This window comes from Coenobita brevimanus, chromosome 22, assembly GCF_032717465.1.
Source record: "Coenobita brevimanus isolate Jiangsu-jjx chromosome 22, ASM3271746v2, whole genome shotgun sequence".
In the NCBI taxonomy this organism is placed as follows: Eukaryota; Metazoa; Arthropoda; class Malacostraca; order Decapoda; family Coenobitidae; genus Coenobita; species Coenobita brevimanus.
The window spans coordinates 34,349,746-34,376,111 of record NC_136975.1 but is presented as its reverse complement, the minus strand read 5'-3'; the positions used below and the strand labels follow the sequence as shown (position 1 = coordinate 34,376,111).

The following is a 26,366-nucleotide window of genomic DNA, read 5'->3' as shown; positions in this document are numbered from 1 at the left end:
CAGGATTTACAATTGGAGCCGGACATGGAAAATGAATTTCTATCTATCTATCTATCTACTGCCTGATGTCATAATCCCGTTAGGGGTGGCCATTTGACTCTTGAGTTATTTGTTTTACAGGAAGGGGCACTAACCCTCCACCAACCCACTTGATGACATGCAGGAAGCACGTAATTGTTTGGTTATATGGTTACCACCCAGCATTGTAAATGGTTTCTTGGCTTACAGGAAACCATTAGGCTTGTCACTCAATGTAAAGCCACGTGTAAAGGAAAGATTTCAATTAAAAAAAAAAAAAATGCAAAATATTGGGAATGGGTAAAAGCACCAAGAGGCCATCCCTGAATTACTCGATGGGAAAGGAACTGATCATAAAAGCAAGAGAAGAGAAGGACCGGGAAGTGTTGGTCCAGGATAATTTGATACCAGAAAAACACATTATCAAGATTGTCAGACAGACATATAAGCTCTTGACAAACCTAAGGGTGGTATTTCATTACATGGATGGGGAGATGATGAAAAAACTGATAGTGTCTATGATCCGCTCCAGGTTGGAATATGCAACTGTGGTGTGATCCCCACATAAAAAGAAAGATATAAACAAGATCAAGAAGGGAAAGGGAAATGTTCCCCCAACCTAGACCTTATTAGATCATATAGCCCTGCTAGGTGAGAGGAGGGTGCTACCCCTCCCGGCATGACAGCTACCGGGAGTGGCTCGAACTCAAGAACCCCTCAGTCCCAAGTCCGACACTCTACCACTGAGCCACCCTGCTCTCAAAGAAGACAAGATTGAGAGAATATCGAGAGAATACAAAGAACAGCAACCATGATGGTCCCTAGCCTGGCAGATCTATTGTACAAGGAAAGACTAGAAATGCCTGGTCTGCCTTCCTTGAAAGAAAGAAGAGAGAGGGGCAACATCATTGCAATGTTCAGGGCCATGACAAGTGTAGACAAAACTGACAGAGAAGTTCTGCTTGTATGGGGTGAGGGAGTAACAAGAGGACAAGGAATGAAATTGAAAAAGAAAAGTTGCTTGAAGGATATCAAGCAACACAGTTATCCATGTACAGTAGATGCTCTGACCAATGGAATAGCCTGGACAAAGAAATCGGCCAGTCCAAAAATTTAAATGAGTTTAAAGCTAACTCTGACCGGTTGAGACATGGAAACGGGACTCCACGAGCATAGCTCATTTCCTGTATATTACAACCAGGTACACACACACACACACACACACACACACACACACACACACACACACACTTGCTTTAGCAATATGCATGAGTATTTCACCTTCAGCAGGATGAGGTGGGGAGATGTACACCAAAGGACCTGTAACTGACCAGGCAATGTTTTCTTCAAGAATGACATGATTTTTGCTTCCCTGGTGTGATTAGGTAAGAAAGAAGCCTAATGTGGATAAGGAATGGAATAATTAAAGTACTGTATTATAGTTATTCAGGCACAAATCCTGAAGAGGATGATAAATAATTTGCATAAAAAAAAAAAAAGTAAACACAGAGGGAACAACAGTTACCATTATTCATTTTCCCTGCTTTGGATAATTTCCTTCAGAGATCCAAAAACAAAAACATTAATAAAAAAGTAATAAGAAATAGTGTACGCATAATAACAGAACAAACATATTAAAATCAGAAATGCCTATTACACACAAACTCTGAAATACTATATAGTAATCAGTAAATGTTAGGCAATGAGCAGGGAACAACACTGAACTGTACTACGGGTTAATGGCATGCAGATGAAAATGCCATGCAACGATCAGGCTCCATCTGGGTAGGACGAGGGGAGTTATTCAGGCAGCCATCGTTGTCATGCACCATCTTGCATGTACTCACTGTTGCAGACTCAAGGCCAGATTGTTGTTGTTGTTGCAGTTGTTGTTAGTGGCATTGCTGTCATCACTGTTATCTGGGGTTGTGGAGATTGTGGTGGTGGTGGTAGTGGGGGGAGGGGGAAAGTTGTTAGTGGTGCCACTAGGGGTGTACCTGTCGTCCCTGCTCAGGTAGTTAGCATTGCGTGAGTCATAGTCAGCGGTGGAAGTGGTGAGAGTGCAAGAAGACGAATCAGGGGAGCGTATGTACCCGCGACTGTCTGCTGGAGATTCTTCATTTGCTATCTGGCTGCTCCGACGTGATGGACTCTGCAAAGATAAGATTATTGCCTTGCATTTATGAAACGAATATATCAAATTCAAAGTTTCTTGGAGTCAATATCAGGACCTTGAAGGATGAATGACATGCCTGTTGCATTCTGTTACACACACATACGCAGTAGGAAAGAAGGATTTTATCTTAACAATGCCATAGTCGAGGAGGAAGGTGCTGTATCTTCACTTTGCCTCTGAATCTATTTTTGCAGCATCTTTAGCCCTTTTACAATGACAACTTAAGTCCATTCTGAAACTCCTAAACCTTTTCATCATGATTACATCATTTATATCTAATTACTTCTACTGCCATATTATTTTAATTGGCTAACAACAGAGATTAGATTTACCTTCATTAACCATTCTGCTATAAGTGGTCTCCTAAATAGAACCTTATGGCATTAGCAAGTGAAAACAAAAAATACATCATCATACCAAATAGGTAAGGTTTAACAACTCCAGTCAGTTACATGTGGTTAGTAACATTCCTTTACAATTACCCCAGGGAAAAAAAAAAAAAAAATAATAATCAGGCAGAAATCCATTTTTCTTTTGTATGGTGATCAAAAGGGCATCTTACAACTTACCATACGTTTCAACTGAGTGACCTCGAGTGACTTTTCCTCTTGTGCAAAGACGTTCAGTATGTACTATTACTAATCTACAATGAGGTTCAGGAAAGGCTAGCTATCAAGTGAGGCCTTGCGCTGGTGCTGAAGTCTCAGTTGGGTCATGATCATATAATACTAAATGAGCATAGCAAATCTCAGGGAAGTTTCAAAATAACACCCATGTTAGAAAAATACAACACAAATTTCCTACAAAGGGCTATGAAAATCTTCCTCTATGAAGGGTTCCAATATCTGTCAGAACAGTGTTGTTGTTGTGGCCACTAGCTTATCTGGACTTGAGCCCTATGGACAGCAGGAAACTAACCACTACAGCTGAGCACTTCCAGAGATCTTTTGTTGAGATTATGTTCAAGGACTGTCAGTGCTATGAAAGTGAAGAGTATGAGGAGAATAAGTGTGCTGTGGTGTGGAGAACAAAATTAATGAGGGCACAGCAAACTATCTATGAGTTGTATTTACCTATTTGTAGTACCTGTATACAGGAATTGAGCAATGCTTGTGCTGTCCTGTCTCCAAATCCACATTCATCAAGTCTACTTTTACACACATGAATGTTTTTCTCATGCACCACCTCTTCGTCTAAGTCGTTCCAATTAATTATGTATTTATCTAATATACCTAATTGTGATATAAAGGGAATGTGCTATGCTCGTGGGTTTCTGTCGCTGTTTCTCAGTAAGTCAAATTTAGCTTTATACTCGTTTAAATTTTTGGACTGGACGATCTCTTTGTCCAGGCTATTCCATAAGTCTATACTTCTGTAAGGAAAGCTATATTTCTTGATATCTTTCAAGCAGTTTGACTTTTTCAATTTCATTCCGTGTCCTCTTGTTGCTCTCTTATCCCATAAAACAGATCTTCTTTGTCAATTTTATCTACTCCCACCATGGTCCTGAACACTGCAATCATGTCTCCCCTCTTTCTCCTTTCCTCTAAGGAAGGCAAATCCAGCTTTTCCAGCCTCTCTCTGTATGACAGGTCTGCCAGACTGGGGACCAATTTGGTTGCTGTTCTTTGTATTCTCTCAATCTTGTTTATATCTTTCTTTTTGTGTGGGGACCACACTACCACTGCATATTCTAACCTGGGGCGGATCATGGTCACTATCAATTTTTTCATCATCTCCTCATCCATATAATGAAATACTACTCTTATGTTAGTCAAGAGTTTATAAGTCTCTCCAACTATCTTGTTAATGTGCTTTTCTGGTGACAAACTATCTTGGACCAGCACTCCCAAATCTTTCTCTTCTCTCATTTTTATGATTAATTCATTACCCAACAAACAATTCAGTGATGGCCTCCTGGTACTTTTACCCATTTCCAATATTTTACATTTCTTTACATTAAATTTCATTTCCCACATCCGGCTCCAATCATGTATCCTATCCAAATCCTCCTGCAGTATTTTACAATCCTCCTCAACCTCTACCTTCCTCAAGATCTTTACATCATCAGCAAACAAACTTGCATAACTGTTCACTCCATCTACCATATCATTTATGTAAATCAGGAACATTACTGGCACCAACACCAAACCTTGAGGGACTCCACTTGTTACTCCATCCAGACATCCTATCTTTTATTACTGTCCTCATTTGTCTGTCTCTCAAAAAGTCTCTCATCCATTCCAGAAGTTTCCCTTCAGACCTCCTATATATTCTAGTTTCCACATTAGTCTCTTATGAGGTACCTTGTCAAAGGCCTTCTCTAAGTCGAAGTACACACAATCCAACCAACCATCACTCTCCTGTACCACGTCAATCACTCTTGAGTAAAAACTCAACAAGTTAGAAACACATGACCTTCCACTTCTGAATTCAAACTGACATTCAGCCAAAATATTCATCACTTTTAGATATTTTATCCATCTGTCTTTCAGGATTCTCTCACACAATTTTGCGACCATGCTGGTTAGAGACACTGGTCTATAATTCAGGGGTTCTTCCCTGTTTCCTCCCTTATAAATTGGTACCACATTTGCCCTCTTCCATTCTTGTAGCACTTTCCCCTCTTCCAGAGAACACATGATTAAACTGTGAATTTTATCCACCAATTGTTTTCTGCATTCCTTCAGTACCCAATCAGAAATTTTATCAAGTCCTGGGGCTTTCCTTACATCTTGAATTTCCAGTAATTTATACACTTCCTGTACCTCCACTTTTATATCTTTTATCACCGGTACATTTCTAATCACTCCCTCCCCTTCCACAAACTCTTTTTCATTAGTGAAAACTGATTGGAAACATTTGTTCATTATTTCAGCTTGCATTGCTGCATCTTAATAGACCTCTCCTTTTACTTTCAGTTTGGTGATTCCTTCCTTTTGTTTCAGTATGCCATTAACAAATCTATAGAACAGTTTGGGTTCATCCTTGCATTTGTCTATTATACCTTTTTCAAAATTCCTTTCTTCTTCTCTACGTATTCTTGTGTATTCATTTCTAATTCTTTTATATTCTTCCTTTGTTCTGTTGTTACCTCTCTTTCTCCAATTGTTCCACACCTTATCTCTCTCTTTTTTTGCTATAATACACCTTCTATTAAACCACTCCTTTTTCCTGTTTTCTTTCCCTCTTACTCTTGGTACAAATTTTTCCACTCCCAAATTATAGAGGTCTAGAAAGATATCCCACTTCCTCTGTATCTCTCTTGTTTCTCTCAATTTTCTCCAATCCGCATTTTCAAAAAAGTTTCTCAATCCTGTAAAATTTGCTTTCCCAAAGTTGTACCTTCCCTGTCTATGAAGCTCATCTCTTGGGTCGACATTCCCTATTATCATCTGGAACTCAATGACCACATGATCACTTTTTCCTAAAGGGCAGAGATATTTCAATGATTCTATTACATCGGGTTCCTTAGTAAACAGTAAATCTAACCTTGCTGGTGTGTCCTCACCTCGAAACCATGTCTCTTCTTTGACCCATTGCGTCATCACATAATTCATTATTATATTTAATAACATAGTGCCCCACGAATCCTCGCCGCCTCCCGAGTACCATTCCTCCCAGTTCACCTCTTTACAGTTAAAGTCAGCCACCAAAATTATATTCTTGCTTTTCTCAATTATTTTTTGTAAATAGTTAGCCATATCTGACAACATCTGGTATTTGTCATCATTCCATGCTCTTGTCTTAGGGGGAACATACAATACCGCCATATCTCTCTTAACCCTTTAAACGCAGATCGTCGCGTTTGCGACGCTCAGCGAAAAGGACATAATGGTGGAACGTCGCGTTTGCGATTCTAGTAAATTCTGAATAACCACGGGCAAGCAGGCTCCAGCTGGTATTGTCTATCAGTACCACCACCCTTTAGCTACAATTAGCATACTTTACCTTTGTACTACTGACCTCTGTTGTTGCCAAGTATCACATTTTTCCCCCCTCCCCCCCCACCACGGCCCAGCCAGCCTGGCTGTGATACATGGCAGCACTCTGACTGCTCAGAACTGTAAATCTGCGCTCTCCTCTCACAAGCAGTTTATGCTACTAGGAAACGCTTGTTTCCCCAGTTGTAACACTAGCTTTTTTTCGCACGGTTTGCCCCTGTTTAGCGTCAGTTTACCGCAGGCTTTCAAAGTGACATTATGGCGAGTTCTAGCTCTTCCGAGTCAGTGCAAGTGGCTGACAGGAACGAGAATAAAGTGACAGGCGTAAGGCAGCATAAAAAGCGCGCCGCGGTGATCTTTTGGGAACTAATATGACTGAAAATAATGTAGTATACATGTTTTTAGCTGTGAAAATGGAAATGTTTGTTGAGTGACGGGAAGACCGCCGCCGCGCTGTATGTCGGCTGTACGCTCCATTGATTTTAGCCTTATTTTCAGTGCTTGTTGTACAAATACGGATTCCAAACTACCTTTACGTTATAGTATAAAGTTTACTGTGACAGAATGAGGCTGTGGTAGAGGGGAAACCGGGTTGCTGGAGGTGTGAAAGTGAAGATTTGGTTACCCAACTTTGCAAGTCTCCACAAGTCCTTGGGTAGTGAACGAAGGCTCAACACCTGTCTCTGGAGAAAGCTGAATGTAAGTACTATCTGCCATACCAAGTATAATGTTCTAGGGCTAATCTCTGATTTTTGGCTATTCCTACAGGTACTCAGACCGTGATACAACCCCGCCACTCGGGGGGGGTCGACTGTTCACGGCCACGTTTAAAGGGTTAACATTCTCTCTAGTTTCTAATTTCATATATATCACTTCAGCCCTGCCTTCTCCCATTTCCATGGTATCTACATTTATGTTGTTCTTCACTCCTATCATCACTCCTCCTCCCGTTTTTTCTTTTCTGTCTTTTCTCCACAGTTTGTATTTACCATCTCTCCAATGAACATCCATATCTTCTCGCAATTTGGTCTCTACAAAGCACATGAAATTAGGTTTATGTTCTCTCAAGAAATCATTAATTTCAAGCCTTGCCGATATTAAACCATCAACATTAGTATATATTCATTCATTCATTCATTCATTGCCAGACGCCATGTATCCCAAACGGGGTGGCCAAGGCTTAGAGTTAATTGCTTTACAGGGAGGGGCACTAATCCTCCACCAACCCCACTTGACACGTAGGGAGAACGTTATTAAATACAGCATCTGGTGTTTGCAGGCGGTCACCCATCCAAGTACTAACCAGACCCAACGTTGCTTAACTTCGCTGATCGGACGGGAAGCGGTGTACTCAACGTGGTATGGCCTTTATTTTTGATGTTTTTTATACCCTCTTCTCTCCTACTCTCCGTCAGTACCACTTCCTCAACTTTTGATCTTTCATAGCCATCCCCCTTAGTTTCCTTCACTTCTATTTCCTTAAATACCACTTCCTTACTTTCATATCCATTACTCTCCAAAAAAAAGTATTACATTCTTCCTCTGTCCTCTTATCATTTTTTTCCTTTACTTCTTTCAATGATTTTAAAACTTCTCTTTCTTCTTCATTCAAATCTTTTCTTATTATAATATTTTCCATCCCTGCCTCTTTGCTTAATTTCCAGGTCACTTTAAGTATATCATCTACTACACTTTCTGCTGACAACTTGACTCTCATTGGTCTTGTTTCCCCTTTCTTATAAGACCCTATTCTCCTTACTTCTTCAATTTCTTTTACCCACTTGTCTCCTCCGGGATCAATCTTGCCTAATATTCCTCTTACCAGGTTCATGTCTTTCTCGAGTCTCACGGATGTAACCTCTTCCTCCTCCCTGTTTCCAAATATTACCACGCATCTGTTCCTTTCTACAGTTTCTCTCACTATTTTCTCTTTTTTCTTCAGTATTTTCACTACATTTTCTTCCAATTTTATCTTGTTCATTTCTCTTTCTTCCTGGATGATTTCTCTTAAGCTCACCACTTCTTTCTGTTCTTCTTCTACGTGTGCCCACTTTGCCTTATGCTCTTCCAATACACTGCTCACCTTCTCCGTTTTATTAGTATTCTCTTCTAGTTTTCTCCTCAATTCAATATTTTCACGCTTCAAATTTCTTATCTCTTCATTCGCTGTCTCATTAGACTGGATCAGACTCTGTATAGTAATCTCTGTATTCTCAGACACATCTTTTAACACTAGATTCTCCACTTTCTTTTCAAGTTCACTAATCCTCATAATCAATGTTTTAACCAGATCCATGACATTAGTATTTCTATCAAATCCTGGAAATTCAAGTCCCTCAGTGTTTACATTTTCGGCCATGATTGAGGTTGGTTACAACTTACAGTACCAAAACAGCTGTTACCGAAAATACTACAAACATTCATGTATACTCTTGCCAATAAATCTTTACATTTTTGGTAGTCCATATTAACTTACAGTATTTTACACTGAAAACAAGACCATAGGAGACAGGACAACCATAATTCCTGAAAACTACTTAAGGTTTGCAGCGGTGGCTGAGCCTTGGCCTGGGAGCAGTCAAGACACGTCCGTTCGTGTGTATTTTCTGTTGAATGTGAAATAAGGAAGAATGACAGCTACATTGGAATCTGGCAAGTGCATTCATTTCTCTCTTGGAGGAAGGGTAATATCTGTGATATGAATGACTGTTAAGGGTTCAGGACCAACAGTTACTGAATTTTATCTTTACCCCTACTTTTCGGGTACTTTATATGTACACTGGTAAAAATCAAGGTCAATGCTTCCAGGGCCGTATATGTACGTCGGCAAGTTTCTACCAACTGTATCTATCCATAGCCAGATGCCATAATCCCGTAAGGGGTGGCCATTTGTCTTTGAGTAAGTTGTTTTATGGGAAGGGGTACTAACTCTCTGCCAACCCACTTGCTGACACATAGGGAACATGTATGGGTTGGTTATATGGTTACCATCCAGCACTGTGAATGGTTTTCTGGCTTACAGGAAACCATTAGGCTTGTCACTCAATGTACAGTCACCTGAAAAGGAAAGAAGTGTAACAAAATGTGACAGGGTATGTGGGAAAATGGGAAGAGAGGAAGGCAAACACACAAAATCATAAAGGTGAAGGCAGATGAAGGTAGAAATACGTCATGTTAGCAGATGATGATCACATTTGGTGCCATAAAGTAAAACTGATCTGATGAGTTCGGTGTGAAAACCCTGAGTCTCGCTTTTGGTTGTACAGTACCTACTCACCTTCAACACTCAATCACTCAACAACATTTGAGGGGTTAACGTATGTTTTTCTGCTAACAGTGCTGCACTGCTACACTGCATTATCAGTATATTTGAGAACAATAAAATACGAAAAACGAGATACCAGTAGAATATGACTACCTACAGTATATAAGTTTGTAATAATTTTGTAAGCATTTCATATAATTTATAAGGTAGTTAAAATATACAGAAATACTGTGCGTTACTGGCACTTGTTCTGCATGTTGTTGCAGTTACACATCTGCTACGAAGTGTAGTGTGCATGCGTTGGCAAAGTGACACAATCTACCATGACTGACCAGTCTATGAATGTGATGATAATTTGCATACTTGGAAAGTGTTGATTAGGGATGGCCTCAATGTGCTTAGATTTGAAGTAAAATGGACTGAAAATCAGAATACTTGCAGACTATCTGAATGAAAAAATAAAAATACTCTCTGGAAGAACAGCTTTGTATTTTAATTGCAGCCCACAACCCCCTACTCTGGGAGTGTGGAGGTACTAATATGATGATGAACTGCTACCTACTAACAAAGAGGATGATACAGGAGAGATAAAACGCATATGCCACGTGTATGTCAAAGGTGGAGTGAACTCTCAGAAATGATGATGTGGGAATTACAGTTGTACTGTTAATACAACGACTGCACTAAGATATGGTACAATAATCAGTCTACTAACAAGTGAGTCTAGTAAAGTGAGTAGTGAAATAAAACAGTGGTAAACCCCACTGAAACACTGTATAATATTTTATACTTGTACCACTAACTACTAGGCCCCCTGTGCAACTACCACACATAGTTAAATACATCAGCAGCATAAAAATGATTAAACAGCACTGTAAAAACAAGCAATGCAGTAAAAAAAAAAAACACCATTACCATATGTATACTGTTAAGTTAAAACAAACTTTGATACACTGACACTGCAATACCTGTCACTAAGCTTCATATCACTCTCAGGGCACTTAGTGGTTTTGCTTGCCTCATTTCATACCCTTTTCTACCTCTTCCAGTGTGCTTACATGGATCTACTTACCTTCCCCTGCACAAACAGTTAGTGTGCAAAACTGGCAGGTGTGCAGCATCATAAGGCTGCACTTCGTATTTCATTTTTCTTTAGTTCATACAATGGCAGAGTTCATACACATTCAACACAAATGAAAACCCCCAATGAGAGAAATAATCATGAGAAAAATGTGCATGAAAATAAAGACAGGTTTGATGGGTCAAGCTTTTCACTGTCATCAATATATAATTAACATAAATGTACTAGTGCTATGATGTAAATGGTTACATAAATACCGTCCACAAACTATTACAACTACTACATTAACCAATCTTTTACATTTCAAAAGATAAGTAGTTACCATAATTCCTGGTTAATTCAAGCACAATTAAGTTTTTCAGGAAATCTGTGACTGAAAATGCATCACAACAAATTGCTACCCAACACCTCAAAGCCAAACAGAGTTAGTACAGTAAAAAAAAGGAATCTGAAGGTGTTAGTAAGTGTAGTGGTGTAAGCTTAGCCCCACTGCTCTCTCAAAGCTGAAAGTGCAAGAAGGTGAGTAGTGGAGAGCGCAGGTGATGATTAATGGTGAATGGGCGAGAAGGCGAGGTGTGCTGTGCTAGTGGATGCGTCCGACCTGTGTGGTGGCGTAGTAAGCGTCGCGTTGTAGTCTCTCCCTGGGGTCACCCTCGCTGCGGTAGTATACACCATTTGTGTGGCCACCCTGGTACCCACTCGAGGCCTGTTATTTACATTAGCACTTTATCACTTACGCACTCAACTCCTAAAAGCAGATTTAACTAAAGCATTGCAGTCCAATTCTTTCTTTGGTTAGTTTAAGTCTAGAGGCATAAACCCGAAGGTAAAGTTTTGATAAAATACAGTACAGTAATTATAACAAGCAGCTTCTTACATTATCTGAATGAAAGTTTTTCAGTTAATCTTTTTGTGAGTACAAGAAAAGCCACAGGCATATGCAAGCTACTGAGAACTGAGGAAAAAATAACTCTATCTGTCTATCTATTGTTAGATGCCTCCATCTCATACGGCGTGGCCACAAACAAATTGCCTCCACGTCGCCTGTCCACTGCCACTTCACCACCTTGCTCCCAGCTCATCCCCGCCCCCTCACATACACCTCTCAACTACATCCCTCCATATCATCATCCTCGGCCTCCCCTGCCCTCTCCCTCCCACCACCTTACACGCATACATTCTCTTCGTTAGTCTCTCGCCCTCCATCCTCTCCACATGGCCAAACCACCTCAATGTATTTCTCCCAACGCTTTCTATCACATCCACATCCACACCACAGCATTCCTTCACTTCCTCATTTGTCAGTCTGTCCTACCATGTAACTCCACATGCTCCTCTCAAATAACTCATTTTCACTGCTCTCACTCTTGACTTCTGCCCCTCCAACAAGGTCCAAGCTTCACTTCCACAGGTTAGAGTTGATATCACAATAGTGTCATTCAGTGACTTTTTTACTTCCATGCTCACTTCCCTGTTCCTCATCACGACTTTCATAAAACCAGCAACTTTTCTTCCCTGTTGTACCCTCTCAAACACTTCACCCCTAAACTTCCATCCTTGCTCATCACACTATCCAAGTACTTAAATACACTCACATTTTCCATTTCCTCCTCATCCAATCTCACTGTACATTCAGTGACTTCACTTCTCTCAAAGACCATAATGTTACTCTTCCCTACATTCACCTTCAGATTCCGTTTCTTATGCATACTCCCAAACTCATTCACCAAGCCTTACTGTTCCTCTTCATATTCACTTAACAATAGAGTATCACCTGCAAACAATAGTACAGGAAGCTTCAAACACTGTCCTCTCTTATTAGGGTTACTCCAACATCCACTGCCCTACCTCGTATCTCTTTTATAGCCCCATCCATATACAGACTGAACAACACATTCCTGCTTCAATCCAACATTCAGACAGAAAAATTCACTCAATTCACTATCCACACACACTGCAGCCTTAGCACTCTCATACATATTCTTCACGGCATTCAACAATTTCCCATTTACTCCATATATCTTTAATACTTCAATAGTCTAAAAAACAAAAAATACACGAATATCAAACTTTCACCTCGCCCTTTTCTCTCCACCTGCTTTATAAATTTAGAGGTAAGATTAATAATAGCCAAACACGGATCTCAACACAAAATTAGATATCAGCATAAAATAAAACCCATCACTGTATTAACACACACAAAAGTTTCTAAACAAGTAACACTGCTGTAAGATCAAGCATACCTTGGAGGATAATCTTTTCCCTGTACAGTATACTACAAGAAAAGATTATTGTGTTTATATGATGGAATAAAAAGCTAACTCTTGTACAAGAGTACAGTACTGTATTATACATTTTTATTTACCAGATACAGTATGTAGACATTTGGTTACAGTATTCTGACTCTAATTTTTCATTTATTTGGTACTATTTTGGTGTATTTACCTTTTTTGAGTACTACTACAGTATATTCATACTCTCTTTATTGTACCTCTACATCTAAGTTAGTTTATCTGTATTTTTAACATTCCACATGCAGTCCACTACAGGACTGCACACCACAGCCAGAATTTACCTTTCCTCATGCTGGACAAGTACAAATCAGGAAGGGGTGATTGTAATGAAAGCAATGCAAGTTGTTTGTGTCAGAGTCTACATGTAACACTAGAATGAATAGTCAGGGTTCAAACAGATGCTCGTACAGTACAAGAAACGACGGACGTACAGGTATACCCCGGTTTAACAATGCAATTGGTTAGGTAAAAACCCACTGTTAGGTGGGGTATTATATATCGGGGTGCTTTTAACATGTAAAATAATGGGATGCGTTTTTTAGCCTTGGGTTTCCCCTTCAACCAAGTCCAAAATCCATCCAAACAAGCCCAAAATCAGTTTAAAGCCAATCTAAATGGCCTAACAGTTGTCAAGGAAGCTAACCTAGGCCTAATACCTGTAAATAACTCACAACCAACAAAATCTGAAAATCATCATATACAAGTCTGGGAAAAATCAAACTTAGTACACTGTACTCCAAAATGACAATGTTCACCTCACCTATGGCTAAAACACATTAATCTAAGTCTATACAATGATTATAAATCAACCTAAATGCACAATTTTAGTCTAAAATATCATCAAAATCGGAAAAAAAATCAAAATCCATCATGAAACCAGGGTTTGGCCATTATTAGGTGGGGTATGGTGGTATTTCTATCCCCATCGTTAAGCCAGGGTATCACATCTAGGGGTATCGTATATTGGGGTATTACTGTATAAGGACAACACCAATTCTCCAGCACCCTTGGTTCCAAAGTCCTGCTGGATTAACGATTTTGTCACATTAAAAACAACACCAATTTTCCTGCACTCTTGGTTCCTAAGTCCTGCCGGATTAATGATTTTGTCAGACTAAAAACAACAACACTTTTCCAGCACTCCTGGTTACAAAGTCATGCCAGATAACTGATTTTGTCAGACTAACGGAGGTCATGTCATAATAATTCAACAGGGACAAACAGAGGCCTCATATAATACTATATTTCCTGCCGTATGATGCACATTTTCCTCAAAATTTTACTTAACCCGTGGATTGCAAGCCACAGCTCAGGCTGGGTAGCGTAGTGTTGTGAGCCACAGCTCAGGCTGTGCTGGCCGTGCATCACTGTAAACAACTCGACCCCTACGCAAACTTAAGCACAGCGCTTCGCAAAGATAGAGAGAAAGAGACTTTTTTCTTTTCACCAGGTGATGCCCTGGATGTTTATCTTCAAGTTTATAATAAACAAAAACTTTTTTTTTTTTCACTACTCCCATACGTAAACTTACGCATGGCCCTTCGTAAAGACGAAGAGAGAGATTTTTTTTTTTTTTCACCAGATGATGCCCTGGATGTTTATCTTCAGTTTTATAATAAACAAAAACTAGAAAAAAAAAAAAAAAACTTTTTTTCCTTCATTTTTTGCACACCATGGGGTGGGATAAAAAAAAAGGTAATTGTGCAATCCATGGGTTAAAAAAAAACACCCTGTGCAATATACTGAGAAGGTCATGGTTTGAGGTAGGCCAACAGGTTGAGGTGATGGGTAACAATGCCACCAACAGTCAGAGGCAAATCACTTGATGATCTTAATACTGTTATTAAAGCTGCATTTTTGCCATCCAAGCTGGAACATGGGATTCAAAGCGCATCTTTGGGTGCCTGGTTTCTGTCTGCAAAAACAGTCCAAGATACGAAGAATCGAAAAATTACCCTTGCCGATTGCAATGTAAACATAGGGGTTCGCCGATGATGATCATCTGATGAATGTGCAATTTACATGTAGTTCTTATTTGTGCTGAAATGGCTCTATATGACGTTAATATTAGTCACCCACATCCTTCTTTTATGTACATTGCGCTAATTACATGATATTTATTATCACTTACTTGTCCTTGTTGGCCATTCTCACTCTTCCCAAGCTGCATGAAGACTGCTCCCGACCTCGCTTGGGTGAGATATGAAGACGGTCTTGGTTTCAAAGACAAATGCTTGGGTCAGCTTCGTATCATTTTGGACGACAAAAATGGCACAGCTTGGTTTCACTGAAGATGGCTTTGAATCCAATCCGTCAGCTTGGACGTCAAAAATGTAGCTTACGATTTAAAAATGAAAGCTTAGATGAGTGTGCTTTAACCTAAATACATCATAAATAAGCAGTAAACTAAGCATTCTGTGTGTCAGATATGTACACACATGGAGCATGGAGTGACTGCACCAAGCTAAGCACATCTATAGATTGTAACAAAAAAATAAATCTGCTAATTTCCCACAAATGTATGCTGGGCAGCAGTGAAAGATTCGTGTATCTGTGTACTTCCACTTTAAATAATGGTGCAGGTTTATATCCAAGGGGTGCTTAAGGTTTACTGCTCATGTAATGCCACTCAAGGATGAGAGACAGGTCCCTCTCATTTTAAATGTCAGGACCAACTTGCCTAGCCCAAGGCTCCTATGCTCCTCATGGGGCAACACTGGATGGAAAAAAAAAAAAAAAAAGTTTTCCTCACAACTTATTGGTGGATCCTGAACAAATAGTTGACAAACCAGCAATGCGTGTCTTACACAAATTCTGCATGGGCATACCACAGTCCAGTTTTTTTCAACAGTTCTACTTTATCCTGTATTTACATAGACAAAGATCTACCTTTCCAGTATCCTCAGTAAAGTGCTCAGTATGAATGGTGAGGAAATAGCAGAGGAATTAGCTGGAGAAGAACAGGGAGGTTTTACCACGGGAAGAGGTTATGTAGATCAGATAGTCATTGTTTGGTCTTTAGTGGAAAAGTTTGTAAGAGAAGGGAAAGAAGTTGTATGCGGCCATCATGGATTTGGAGAAAGCATAAGACAGAATGGATAGATATAGAATAAGCAAAATATTAAGAATATATGGAGTAAATAAAAAGTTGTTGAATGCCGTGATCAGTATGTATGAGGGTGTTAAGACTGCAGTACGTATGGATAATGAAGAATGAATTTTTCAGTCTGAATGTTGGATTGAAACAGGGATGTGTCATGTCTCCATGGTTGTTCAATCAATATATGGATGGGGTTATAAGAGATACAAGGTAGAGCAGTGGATGTTGGACCGGCCCTGATGAAAGAGGGCAGCGTTTGGAAACTTCCTGTATTGTTGTTTCCAGATGGTACTGTATTGTTGAATGAAGATGAAGGGGAACTGCAAGGTTTGGTGAATGAGTTTGGGAGTGTGTGTAAGAAACAGAATCTAAAAGCAAATGAAGGGACGAGTAAAGTTATGGTCTTCGAGAGAAATGACGTCACTGAATGTACAGTGAAGTTGGATGACAAGGAAATGGAAAATGTAAGTATTAGGGTAGTGTGATGAGTAAGGATGGAAGTTTGGGGCATGAAGTGCTTGAAAGGGTGCAAGAAAGAAGAAAGGTTGCTGTTTTTTTTTTAAACAGTAATAAGAAAGAGGAAAGTGAGCACTGAAGTAAAAAAGTTGCAGCATGATAGTATTGTGATCCCAACTCTGACGTATGGAAGTGAAGGTTGGACATTGTTGGAAGGACACAAGTCAAGACTGACAGCAGGGGAAATAAGTTCTTCGAGGGGAGCATGTGGAGTTCCATAGAGAGACAGACTGACAAATGAGGAAGTGAAGGAGTTTGGTGATGTGGATGTGAGAGAAAGCATTAGAAGAAATACACCAAGGTGGTTTGGTCATGTGGAGAGCAAGAGACTAATGAGGAGAGTTTATGTGAGTGAGGTGGAGAGGGGAAAGGGAGAGGCTGAGGATGAGATGGAGGGATGGAGTGGACAGGAATATGAGAGAGGGGGGTGTAAGCTGGGGGGAGGGCAGTGAAATGACAGGGGACAGGATAACATGGACGCAATTTGTGTGTGGCCACTCCTTGCAGGATTAAGGCATCTGATAACAGATAGATAAACAGACAGACTGTCTACGTCTGACACCACTACTGATACTTGCATATTTTTTAGCAGCCATAGCTTCAGTTAAATGTAAGTAAAATAAGCTAAGATTCAGTCAAAATACAGGGATCGGCACCAAGACATGCTATGCAGGCAATCCAAGTGCGCACACACAATACTCAACGCCATCTGTGGCTGCCCAGAAAACCAGCCTGATGGACATAGGAATTTCAAGTACCATCTAGTAATTTTGTCTGGATTAAAAGAAGTGCCAGACCACTGGATGTCTGAAAACTGGTGGTGTACTTGTATTGTCAATATGAATGTTTAACACAGGTGGATGCAAATCCCAACTCAAAACACCAGAGGCGTAAACTGAGAGATGAACAAGAAAAATGTAGTCACTAAAGTTCCAAGTTAGTGCATAATTTCATGCAAATGCAGTACCCTCTATTTTCTTAGTTACTCCCATCATTTACCAGAATCTTTTCAATCCTGGCAGCACCTGTATTAAATGGAGTAGTGAAGGTTTCATGTTCTACCTTCAGCCCTTTGACTACTAAGACTTCTTCTGACTAAGCAACATCTGGTTACCAAAGTAAAATTACTAGGTATACCAATAGCAAAAGAAAGGGTTATTCGGGTTTTGAAGTCTTTGACTATTTGATTTCCTTTCAGCTGAACAAAATATTCTGCTGTTAGTCAGAATACAACATCCAAGTACACCAACTGCAGTGAAGAGGTAGGGCACTGATAACAACCCCAGAGTTTTAACAAATCATCACCATCATCATCATCACCATCCAGACCTCCTTTCCCACCCTTGGGCAGGGTGAGGAGTAGCAGTGTCCAGACAGCCTAAGTCTGCCCAATCCAATGGGCCACGCTTCCATTCACTCATCATTCAAGCCCCCGGAATCCTGGCTCTATCTGATATGCCAAAAATAGTCACCACATTCTGTAGCTTCACATAAATGTATCCGACAGAGTCAATCCAGATGCTGTCATGTTAAAAAGGGATGCCAAATCCCTGATCATGCACTTCTTCTCACAATATTCATCCAGCCAGCTCGATCTCTTGTCAGCCCCCTAGCCTCACCGACTTCCAAACCTCTCTTCCTCACACATTCATACACTATATCCCTCCACCTTCTCCTTGGCCTACCTCGCCTTCTCCCTCCTTCAAATTCGCTCACATATACCTTTCTCACCACTCTATTGTTATCTATTCTCTCCACATGACCATACCATCTCAGTACACTCTCTTAGATTCTGGTGTCCACAAGCTTCCTCACTCCCCATCTTTCACAAATCACATTATTTCATATCCTATCCACTATCTGTACTCCACATACTTTCCTCAGCAGTACTATCTCCACTGCTCTCACTCCTGACTTTTCATTTGCATGCCACACCATAGTCTCACATCCATATGTTAAAGTTGGCACTAACACTCCTTCATGTTTTTTTTGTTTTTTTGTTTTTTTTTAATGCGAGGAAGAAGGAACCAAAGGCCATGAGACCGAAATAAGAGTTCCCTCCAAGAGAAAAACAAAATACAAGAGAGAGCCAAATTCAAGATCCATTCATTTCGAGATGCCTGGACAAACTGCGTTCGAAAGACTGGAGATCATAGGCAGCAGGAAATACAGACAGAGGGAGACGGTTCCAGAGCTGACCTGTTGCATACATGAAGGACTGGGAGTAATGGTTAACTCTTGCATTAGAGAGTTGGACAGAAAAGGGATGAGAGCCTGCTGCTAGACGGGTGTTACATGACCGTCATAGGGGTGGAGGAATGCATGCAGACAGTTCAGACGAGAAGTGACCATTAAAGTAGTGACAGAAAAGAGATAAAGATGCAACAGTGCGGCGCAGAGACAGAGGTTGGAGGGAGTCAGTAAGAGGAGGAAAGTTAATGAGATGGAAAGCCTTTGACTCCACCCTATTGAGAAGAGCTGTATGTGGGGAGCCTCCCCACACATGAGAGTTGTACTCCACACAGGGGCAGATAAAACCCCTGTATAGAGTCAACAATTGTGCAGGGGTAAAGAAAGAACGGAGTCGGCTTAGCATACCCAATTTCTTGGAAGCAGATTTTACAAGAGATGTAATATGATCTTTTCAAGATAAGTCCTGAGTTAATGAAACCCCAAGCATGTTCAATGATGATGCAGGATTAAGCTGAATATTATTAAACATTAGTGGGTATACCTGTGGAAGATTCTGACGGGTTGATAGGTGTAAGAACTGAGTCTTAGATGCATTGAAAACAACAAGATTATTTTTACCCCAGTCAGAGATACGAGCCAAGTCAGACATTAGGTGTGTCATAGCCTCATCCCTTGTTTGCTGAAGTAACTGCTGAGATGGGCGTTGCGGGAACCGAATGGAAAGGTGAAGGGTGGAGTCATCAGCGTATGAGTGGATAGGGTTAGATGTACAGCTTAGAAGGTCATTGAAGAATAAAAGGAAGAGAGTAGGTGATAGGACAGAGCCCTGAGGAACACCACTGTTGATAGATCTAGGAGAAGAACAATGGCCGTCTACAACAGCGGCTATAGAACAACCAGAAAGGAAGCTAGCGATGAAGGCACAGATAGAAGGATAGAAACCCTAAGAGGGCAGTTTGGAAATTAAAGATTTATGACAGACTCGATCGAAAGCCTTTGAGATGTCAAGTGCAATGGCAAAGCTTTCGCCAAAGTCCCGAAAGGAGGATGACCAGGAGTCTGAAAGGTAGGTGAGAAGATAACCAGTGGAGCGTCCCTGACGGAACCCGTACTGACAATCAGAAAGAAGGTTGTGACAGGAAAGATGCCTTAAAATTTTTCTATTGAGAACTGACTCGAAAACTTTTGAAATACAGGACGTTAAAGCAATTGGACAATAGTTGGAGGGTTGGGACTGGCTGAATGAGAGCAAACATCCAGCAAGAAGGAAAGGTACAAGTTGACAGACAAAGGCGAAAGAGTTTGCCTGGGAAAGGTGTAAGCACAGAAGCACTGTTCTTGAGAACAACAGGAGGGACTCCATCAGGCCCATATGCCTTGTTAGTATTGAGGCCAGTGATAGCAGAAAATACATCAGCTGAAGAAATTTTAATGTCAGCCATGAGGAAGTCAGAGGCAGGAGTGATGGAGGAACAGCACCGGAATCGTCTAAGGTGGAATTGGAGGAGAAAGTCTGTGCGAAGAGATCTGCTTTATCAGTAGAAGAAATGGCTACAGAACCATCAAGGTAGAAAAGAGGAGGGAAGGATGATGAGGTAAAGTTGTTAGAAAGATTTTTGGCAAGGTGCCAGAAGGAGCGGGAAGAATTCGAGTTGGAGAGTTGAGAGCATTTAGTACGGATGAAATTATTTTTAGCAAAGCGAAGAACAGACTTAGCACGATTCCGGGCAGAAATGTAAAGATGATGTGATTCAGGGGTGGGTTGGCTCCGGTACCTTTTGTAGGCCCTCTCCTTGTTGCGGACAGCATTAGAACAAGCGTGATTAAACTAAGGCTTTCTTGCATTAGTCAAAGGATATGAGAAAGGAATGTATGCTTCCATGCCTGAGAGAATAACCTCCGTAATGTGCAAGACACACTCAGATGGCTCCCGGCCATGGAAGCAATAATCATTCCAGGGAAAATCAAAGAAGTACTGCCTGAGGCCCTCCCAATACACGGCTCCAAAATGCCACAGGCGACGCTTCCCTGGAGGGTCCACAGGCCGTACCGGAGTGATAGGACAGGTTAAGGTGATACGGTTGTGATTGGAGGAGCCCAACGGAGAGAAAAGATTAACAGTGTAAGCAAAAGGATTAGCTGTAAGGAAGAGGTCAAGTATGTTGGAGCTCTCTCCATGGCGGTCTGGGATACAGGTAGGGTGCTGTACAAGCTGCTCTAGGTCATTAAGGATAGAAAAGATGTAGGCTTGTTCACCAGGTGGATCAGTGAAAGGAGAGGAGAGCCAAAGGTGGTGGTGAACATTGAAATCTCCTAGAATGGAGATTTCAGAGAAAGGAGAAATGGATAGAATGTGTTCCATCGTAGAAGTAAGATAGTCGAAGATTTTTTGATACTCAGTAGAATCAGGGGAGAAGTAAACACCACAGATATATTTAGTCAGAGAATGACAGGAAAGCCGAAGCGAGAGTGTAGAGAATTCGGAAGAACTGAGTTCTGGAACACGAGAACAAGATAAGTCGTTGCGTATATATACACAACAGCCACCTTTGGCTTTGAAATGAGTATAGAGAAAGTAGGAGGAGACAGAAAAAGGTTTGCTGTCAGTTGCCTCAGACAGCTGAGTCTCAGTTAGAAAAAGAAGGTGAGGTTTAGAGGAGGAGAGGTGGTGCTCAACAGAGTGAAAGTTAGAGAAAAGGCCGCGAATGTTGAAGATGAAGAAGAGAGTCAGACAGTGGTTCCAGGCACTTTGAGTCGTCACCGGGAGAGGGGCGAAAGGTGGGGGCATTTATGGTAAGCCTCGTGCAGCTGCAACACTCAAGCCTCTGTTTTTTAATCAAGGCCTTCATTGCACCAGCTACTTTCATTCCTTGTGCCACTCTACTTTCCACTTCTTCTGCATATTTTCCTCTCTTTTCTATCACTGTACCCAGGTATTTGAACTCTCTCACCAATTCCACTCTCCATTCACTGTAACATCGCACTGGGAGTCACCTTCTCTCTCAATAACCATCACTGTATCCTCTTCTACGTTTACTCTCAAGGCAGGACGCTCACAGACATCAGCAAAACTCTGCTCTGGACTACCATGTTCTTGTCCGGTATTTGCAAGCAGTACTGCATCATCAGCATGCAACATATTTTAGATATTCCATCCATCATCGTTATTACCAATGCCATCTCCCTCTCCATTACAGTAAAACCTCTCTATATCGGACTAATTGAGGCCCAAGCCAGTCCGAAAAAAGAAAAAGTCCGATAAAAGCGATATCAGGCCTCCCCCCCCCCCTTGGACTTCCTCTTCCTTTTGTTAAGCACAGAGGCTTGCTTGTCATTCATGCATTTATTCTCTCTCTCTCTCTCTCTCCCCCCCCACACTGGGCACTTTTATTTTACTTCACATATTTTTGTCTTCATCAACACCTTCCCATTCATTTCACTTTCAGTTCACTCTGACATTCACATTCACTTTCATATTCTCTTCCATGCTCATTTCACATTCACCCTCACCTTCACACTCACTTTCACTATCACTCATTTTGAATTTCCCTTTCACCTTCACTTGCAACCTTACTTTCTCATTTTTACATTTACCTTTCCAATTATTCACTCACCTTCACTTTTGCCCCTCCCTTCTTTTACTATCACATTCACTTCCACCTTCACTCACACCTTCACTTTCACTTCACTTTCTCTTTCACCTTCACTTTCACTTTCAACTTTTCTTTCACCTTCACTTTAACCTTCATCTTCACTATTACATTAATTTTCACCTTCACTTTCACCTTCATTTTCTCCTTGGCCTTTACTTTCACTATCTTCACTTTTACATTCATTTTCACTTTCACTTTCACCATTTTCATTCACTTTCACCTTCACATTCACTTTCACATTCATGTTTACTTCCACCCTCACCTTCACTGTCACCCTCATTTTCACCTTCACATTCACCCTCACTTTCACCTTTCACCTTCACTTTCTACTTCACATTCATGTTTACTTTCACCCTCACCTTCACTTTCACCTTCCATCTTCACCACTTTCACTTGACTTCACTTTCACCTTCACTTTGACATTCACTTTTACTTTCACCTTCCACCTTCACTTTTGACTTCACTTTTACTTTTGCCCTCACTTTCACCTTCACTTTCGCATTCACACTACCTTCACTATCACCTCACAATGCCTTCACTAATCTACACTTTTTCATTCTCTCCCGGAGACAGACAGAAGGGGAGGAAATATATAAGGGGAGAGAGAGAGGAGGGACCAAGGTTATGCCTATCTCCCTCATTTGTTTATGCCAAGGGAACGCCACTTGTCATTTCTGTATTTATTCTCTCTCTCTCTCTCTCTCTCTCTGTTAACTTTGACATTCCATATTCATTTGTGTGCTCTCTTTTACCCACACCGTTACACTCATTTTCACGGTTATTGTAATTTTCATTTTTACCTTCTCTCTCTCTCTCTCTCTCTCTCACCAGAGAGGGGACGAGGAGGAAGGGAAGGTCTGGAGGAGGAGAGAGAGGATGGACCGATGTTATGGTATCACCTCCGTTTGTTTGTTTATTCGTTTATTCAAAGAAAGGACTGCTTCTGGCTTTATTGGACTTTTCCTGATGCATAAGAATTTAGTCCACTTGGCTCCTAGAGTCGGATAAAAGCGAATTCCGCTATACTGAAGTCCGTTATATCGAGGTTTTACTGTACTTGTTTTTACTTCTCTCATCACCCCATTCATAAGACATGTAGAGGTGTGCAGTACGTAGGAGGACTACTGGGCCTTGAAAGCAGGCTGTGAAGCCTATGCCCAGAGTCGGTCACATAAAAAAAAAAAAAAAAAAAAAAAATATATATATATACTGTATATACTGAACAACCATGGGGACATCACACAACCTTGTTGCATGCCCACACCAATCATGAACCATTTACTTAGATGCCCATTAACCCATAGACATACCAATGACGAACCGTGTCGTCATGTGTTTGTCAACCTCTAACATCAGTATGATGACTTTGCCTGTCATCCGATGTAATCTCTAAAGAAATATTTAGGGAGTCGTCATTTTTGTTGGACGACGGGCTAAAGTGGGTGGAGCTAAGTCTGCCACAGCTGGTGCATCTGTGCTCCCCCCCCCCTTTTTTTTTTTTTTTTTTTTTTTGTGTCCGACTCTGAGCATAGGCTTCACAGCCTGCTCTCAAGGCCCAGTAGTCCTCCTACATACCATACACCTCTCCACATGTCACCACTTCGGCGCTAACACCCACCGTCCATATTGAATACATGCTAGGGCTGTCTCATACAGGACTGGTGTATTGGTATTAGCGGAGGTACTTTTATGACATGTCGGCGGGTCTTCTGGTAGATCAGGAAAGTCTGCTTTTATGAAATTCAAATTCTTAAACTGTTCCCTGCCCCAACTTGGTTTGCTTGGCTCAGTGTGGTGTGAGGTTCCTCACAGGTAGGATGTACACCTCAATCTCCCACCAACGCGTATGCTCCTTTTTCTCGTGTATATATGCGGCGTTACTATTTAAGAAAATACAACAAATAATGCATTATTGGAAAGGAAATTTATTCAGCTACATATTGAAGCAAACAATATTATTACTTCTTGAATATTTTTTTTTGGCGAATATTTTTAAAGGACAGTGTAAAACTTTAGTACGTCAGCTAACTTCTACTCACTTTTTTTGCATTTTATTTTGTATATATTGTCTTTTGGAGCGTTGTGGTGTGGATGTGGATGTGATAGGAAGTGTTATGAGGAACACAATGAGGTGGTTTGGCCATGTGGAGAGGATGGAGGGTGAAAGACTGACGAAGAGAGTATGTGAGTGAGGTGGAGGAGGGAAGAGGGAGGGGGAGGCCAAGAATGAGATGGAGGGATGGGGTGGAGAGGTATATGAGAGAGGGGGGTGTGAGTTGGGAGCAGGGCAGTGAAATGGCGGGGGACAGGACGACGTGGAGGTGATTTGTTTGTGGCCACCCCAAATGGGATTGAGGCATCTGGCAATAGATAGATAGTCTTTTTGGACAATGTACAACAGAGCAAAAGTCTTCATCTTTAAAATGAGACCAAAGTGGCCTTTCTATGATGAATAATAATTTTCCTACGAGCGTTAGAAGTAAAATATCTTTACGCGACTGTTCTGAAAGCTCTCGAGCAACAGTTACGTGCACAGCCAGAATTTACGCTCCTCCCTTGACGTGAAAGGGTTAATCCTTACATATGCTTCACTACTATTATAAAAACTCTTGCCGGCACCTAGCAGCTTACCATCTACACCGTACATGAGCAAAACCTTAAACAATCCTTCTCTGTCTACTACGTCATATGCTTTATCCAGATCCACGAATGCCATAAACACCTTACAGTCCTTCTCACAAGCCTTCTCCACCATCTGTCTCATTGCAAATATCTGATCCACACATCCTCTGTCACTCCCAAAGCGACCCTCTTCATTAATCACTAGGATTTTTGAGAACTCTCTTACTTTCTCTATAATAATTCTTCCATATATCTTCCCTACCATACTCAATTAACTTATGCCATGATAATTCTTGCACTCACTTCGCTCACCTTTATTTTTGTACAGGGGTACAATCACAGCCTGTTTCCACTCTGCTGGCACAGTTTCACTCATCCATGCCTTCTTACATACCTCCAACAAGCAATTCGTTCCGCTCTCTCCATTACACTTAATCATCTCTGCGTACACCTCATCAACCCCAGCTGCTTTCTTATTTTTCAGCCGCTTTACAACATTCTTTACCTGTGCTAGTGTCACTTTTCCTGGCAGTGCATTCCTTTTCTCCAAACCCCCCAAACCAAACATGTTTACAGTGGCCCTGCTCTCTCTATTCCCATTCATCAGGCTTTCAAAATATTCTTTTCATGTGGTCCTTACTTCATCCCCATGGGTTAATAATCTACCACTTACATCCTTCACACCTTCACATTTCTTTCTGCTTTCACTTCTACATTTCCTCACCTCTTTCCAAAATAACCTCCTATTTTCAGAGTAGTTTGCATTCATTTTTTTTCCTGGATCATCATTTACCTCCTTTTTCCTCTTCACTCTTCTCTTTACGTGCTTCTTGCTCTCATTATATTCAGTTCTTATTTCAACTGAACCCCTGTCCTGTAACCACTCTAGCCACTTCTTCCTCTTTTCCTCCAATGCTCTCTTAACCTCTTCATCCCACCATGCCGTACCTTTCTTCTTTGTTGCTTCTTTTACTACACCACACACCACTCATTCATGTAGCATTGTAAAAAATGTATACAGTATATGTTAAAAATAAATAAACAGATATCAAAGGAGCATCACTGCTCATTTGGGTTACACTGATGTGGCCTCCCCTCAGAAGCATGACTCCATCAGGATTTGAGAAATCAACATCAGCTATCTTCAGAGACAAGCAACAGTAAAATGTTGGTATTACCCTAAAATCCAACAAGAGTGATTCTAGGCTGATGTAATGCAAATGAATCAACATGGTAGCACACTTCCATGTCACGGGTTTTCACCAATGCAATTTGCTTTGCTACCTTTCCGGTATCCTCAGTCAAGTGCTCAGTATGACAGAGATAGAAAAGGCCCATAAATATGTCAATGAATCAAACACCAAAGCACATAATGAAGTGAGGATGGCAAATCAGAACAACGTGATTGCAGACTACAACAAATGGGCTACCTTTCAAGTATTGTCAGTTAAGTGCTCAGTATGAGAAGGGTGGAAAAGGTCCCTAAATATGACAATGAATCTAA

The 26,366-nt window shown here is 40.9% G+C and overlaps 1 protein-coding gene and 1 non-coding gene across 4 annotated transcripts in view; both read right to left on the bottom strand.

The window, feature by feature from the left end:
- Nucleotides 1-26,366, bottom strand: part of LOC145392515 (uncharacterized) — a 356,359-nt gene that overhangs the window by 87,191 nt on the left and 242,802 nt on the right. For 2 of the 3 annotated variants that reach the window (XM_080266909.1, XM_080266907.1), the window contains 2 exons: nucleotides 11,086-11,190; nucleotides 1,866-2,170 (listed from right to left, as the gene is read on the bottom strand). In XM_080266909.1, the coding sequence (XP_080123035.1) occupies nucleotides 1,866-2,170; nucleotides 11,086-11,190 (410 nt within the window). The remainder of the gene's footprint in view (nucleotides 1-1,865; nucleotides 2,171-11,085; nucleotides 11,191-26,366) is intronic. The other variant, XM_080266908.1, reaches the window with a different exon arrangement.
- LOC145392615 (5S ribosomal RNA) lies at nucleotides 7,393-7,511 on the bottom strand. Its single transcript, XR_013896046.1, has one exon. It is a non-coding gene; the product is annotated as a 5S ribosomal RNA (ribosomal RNA).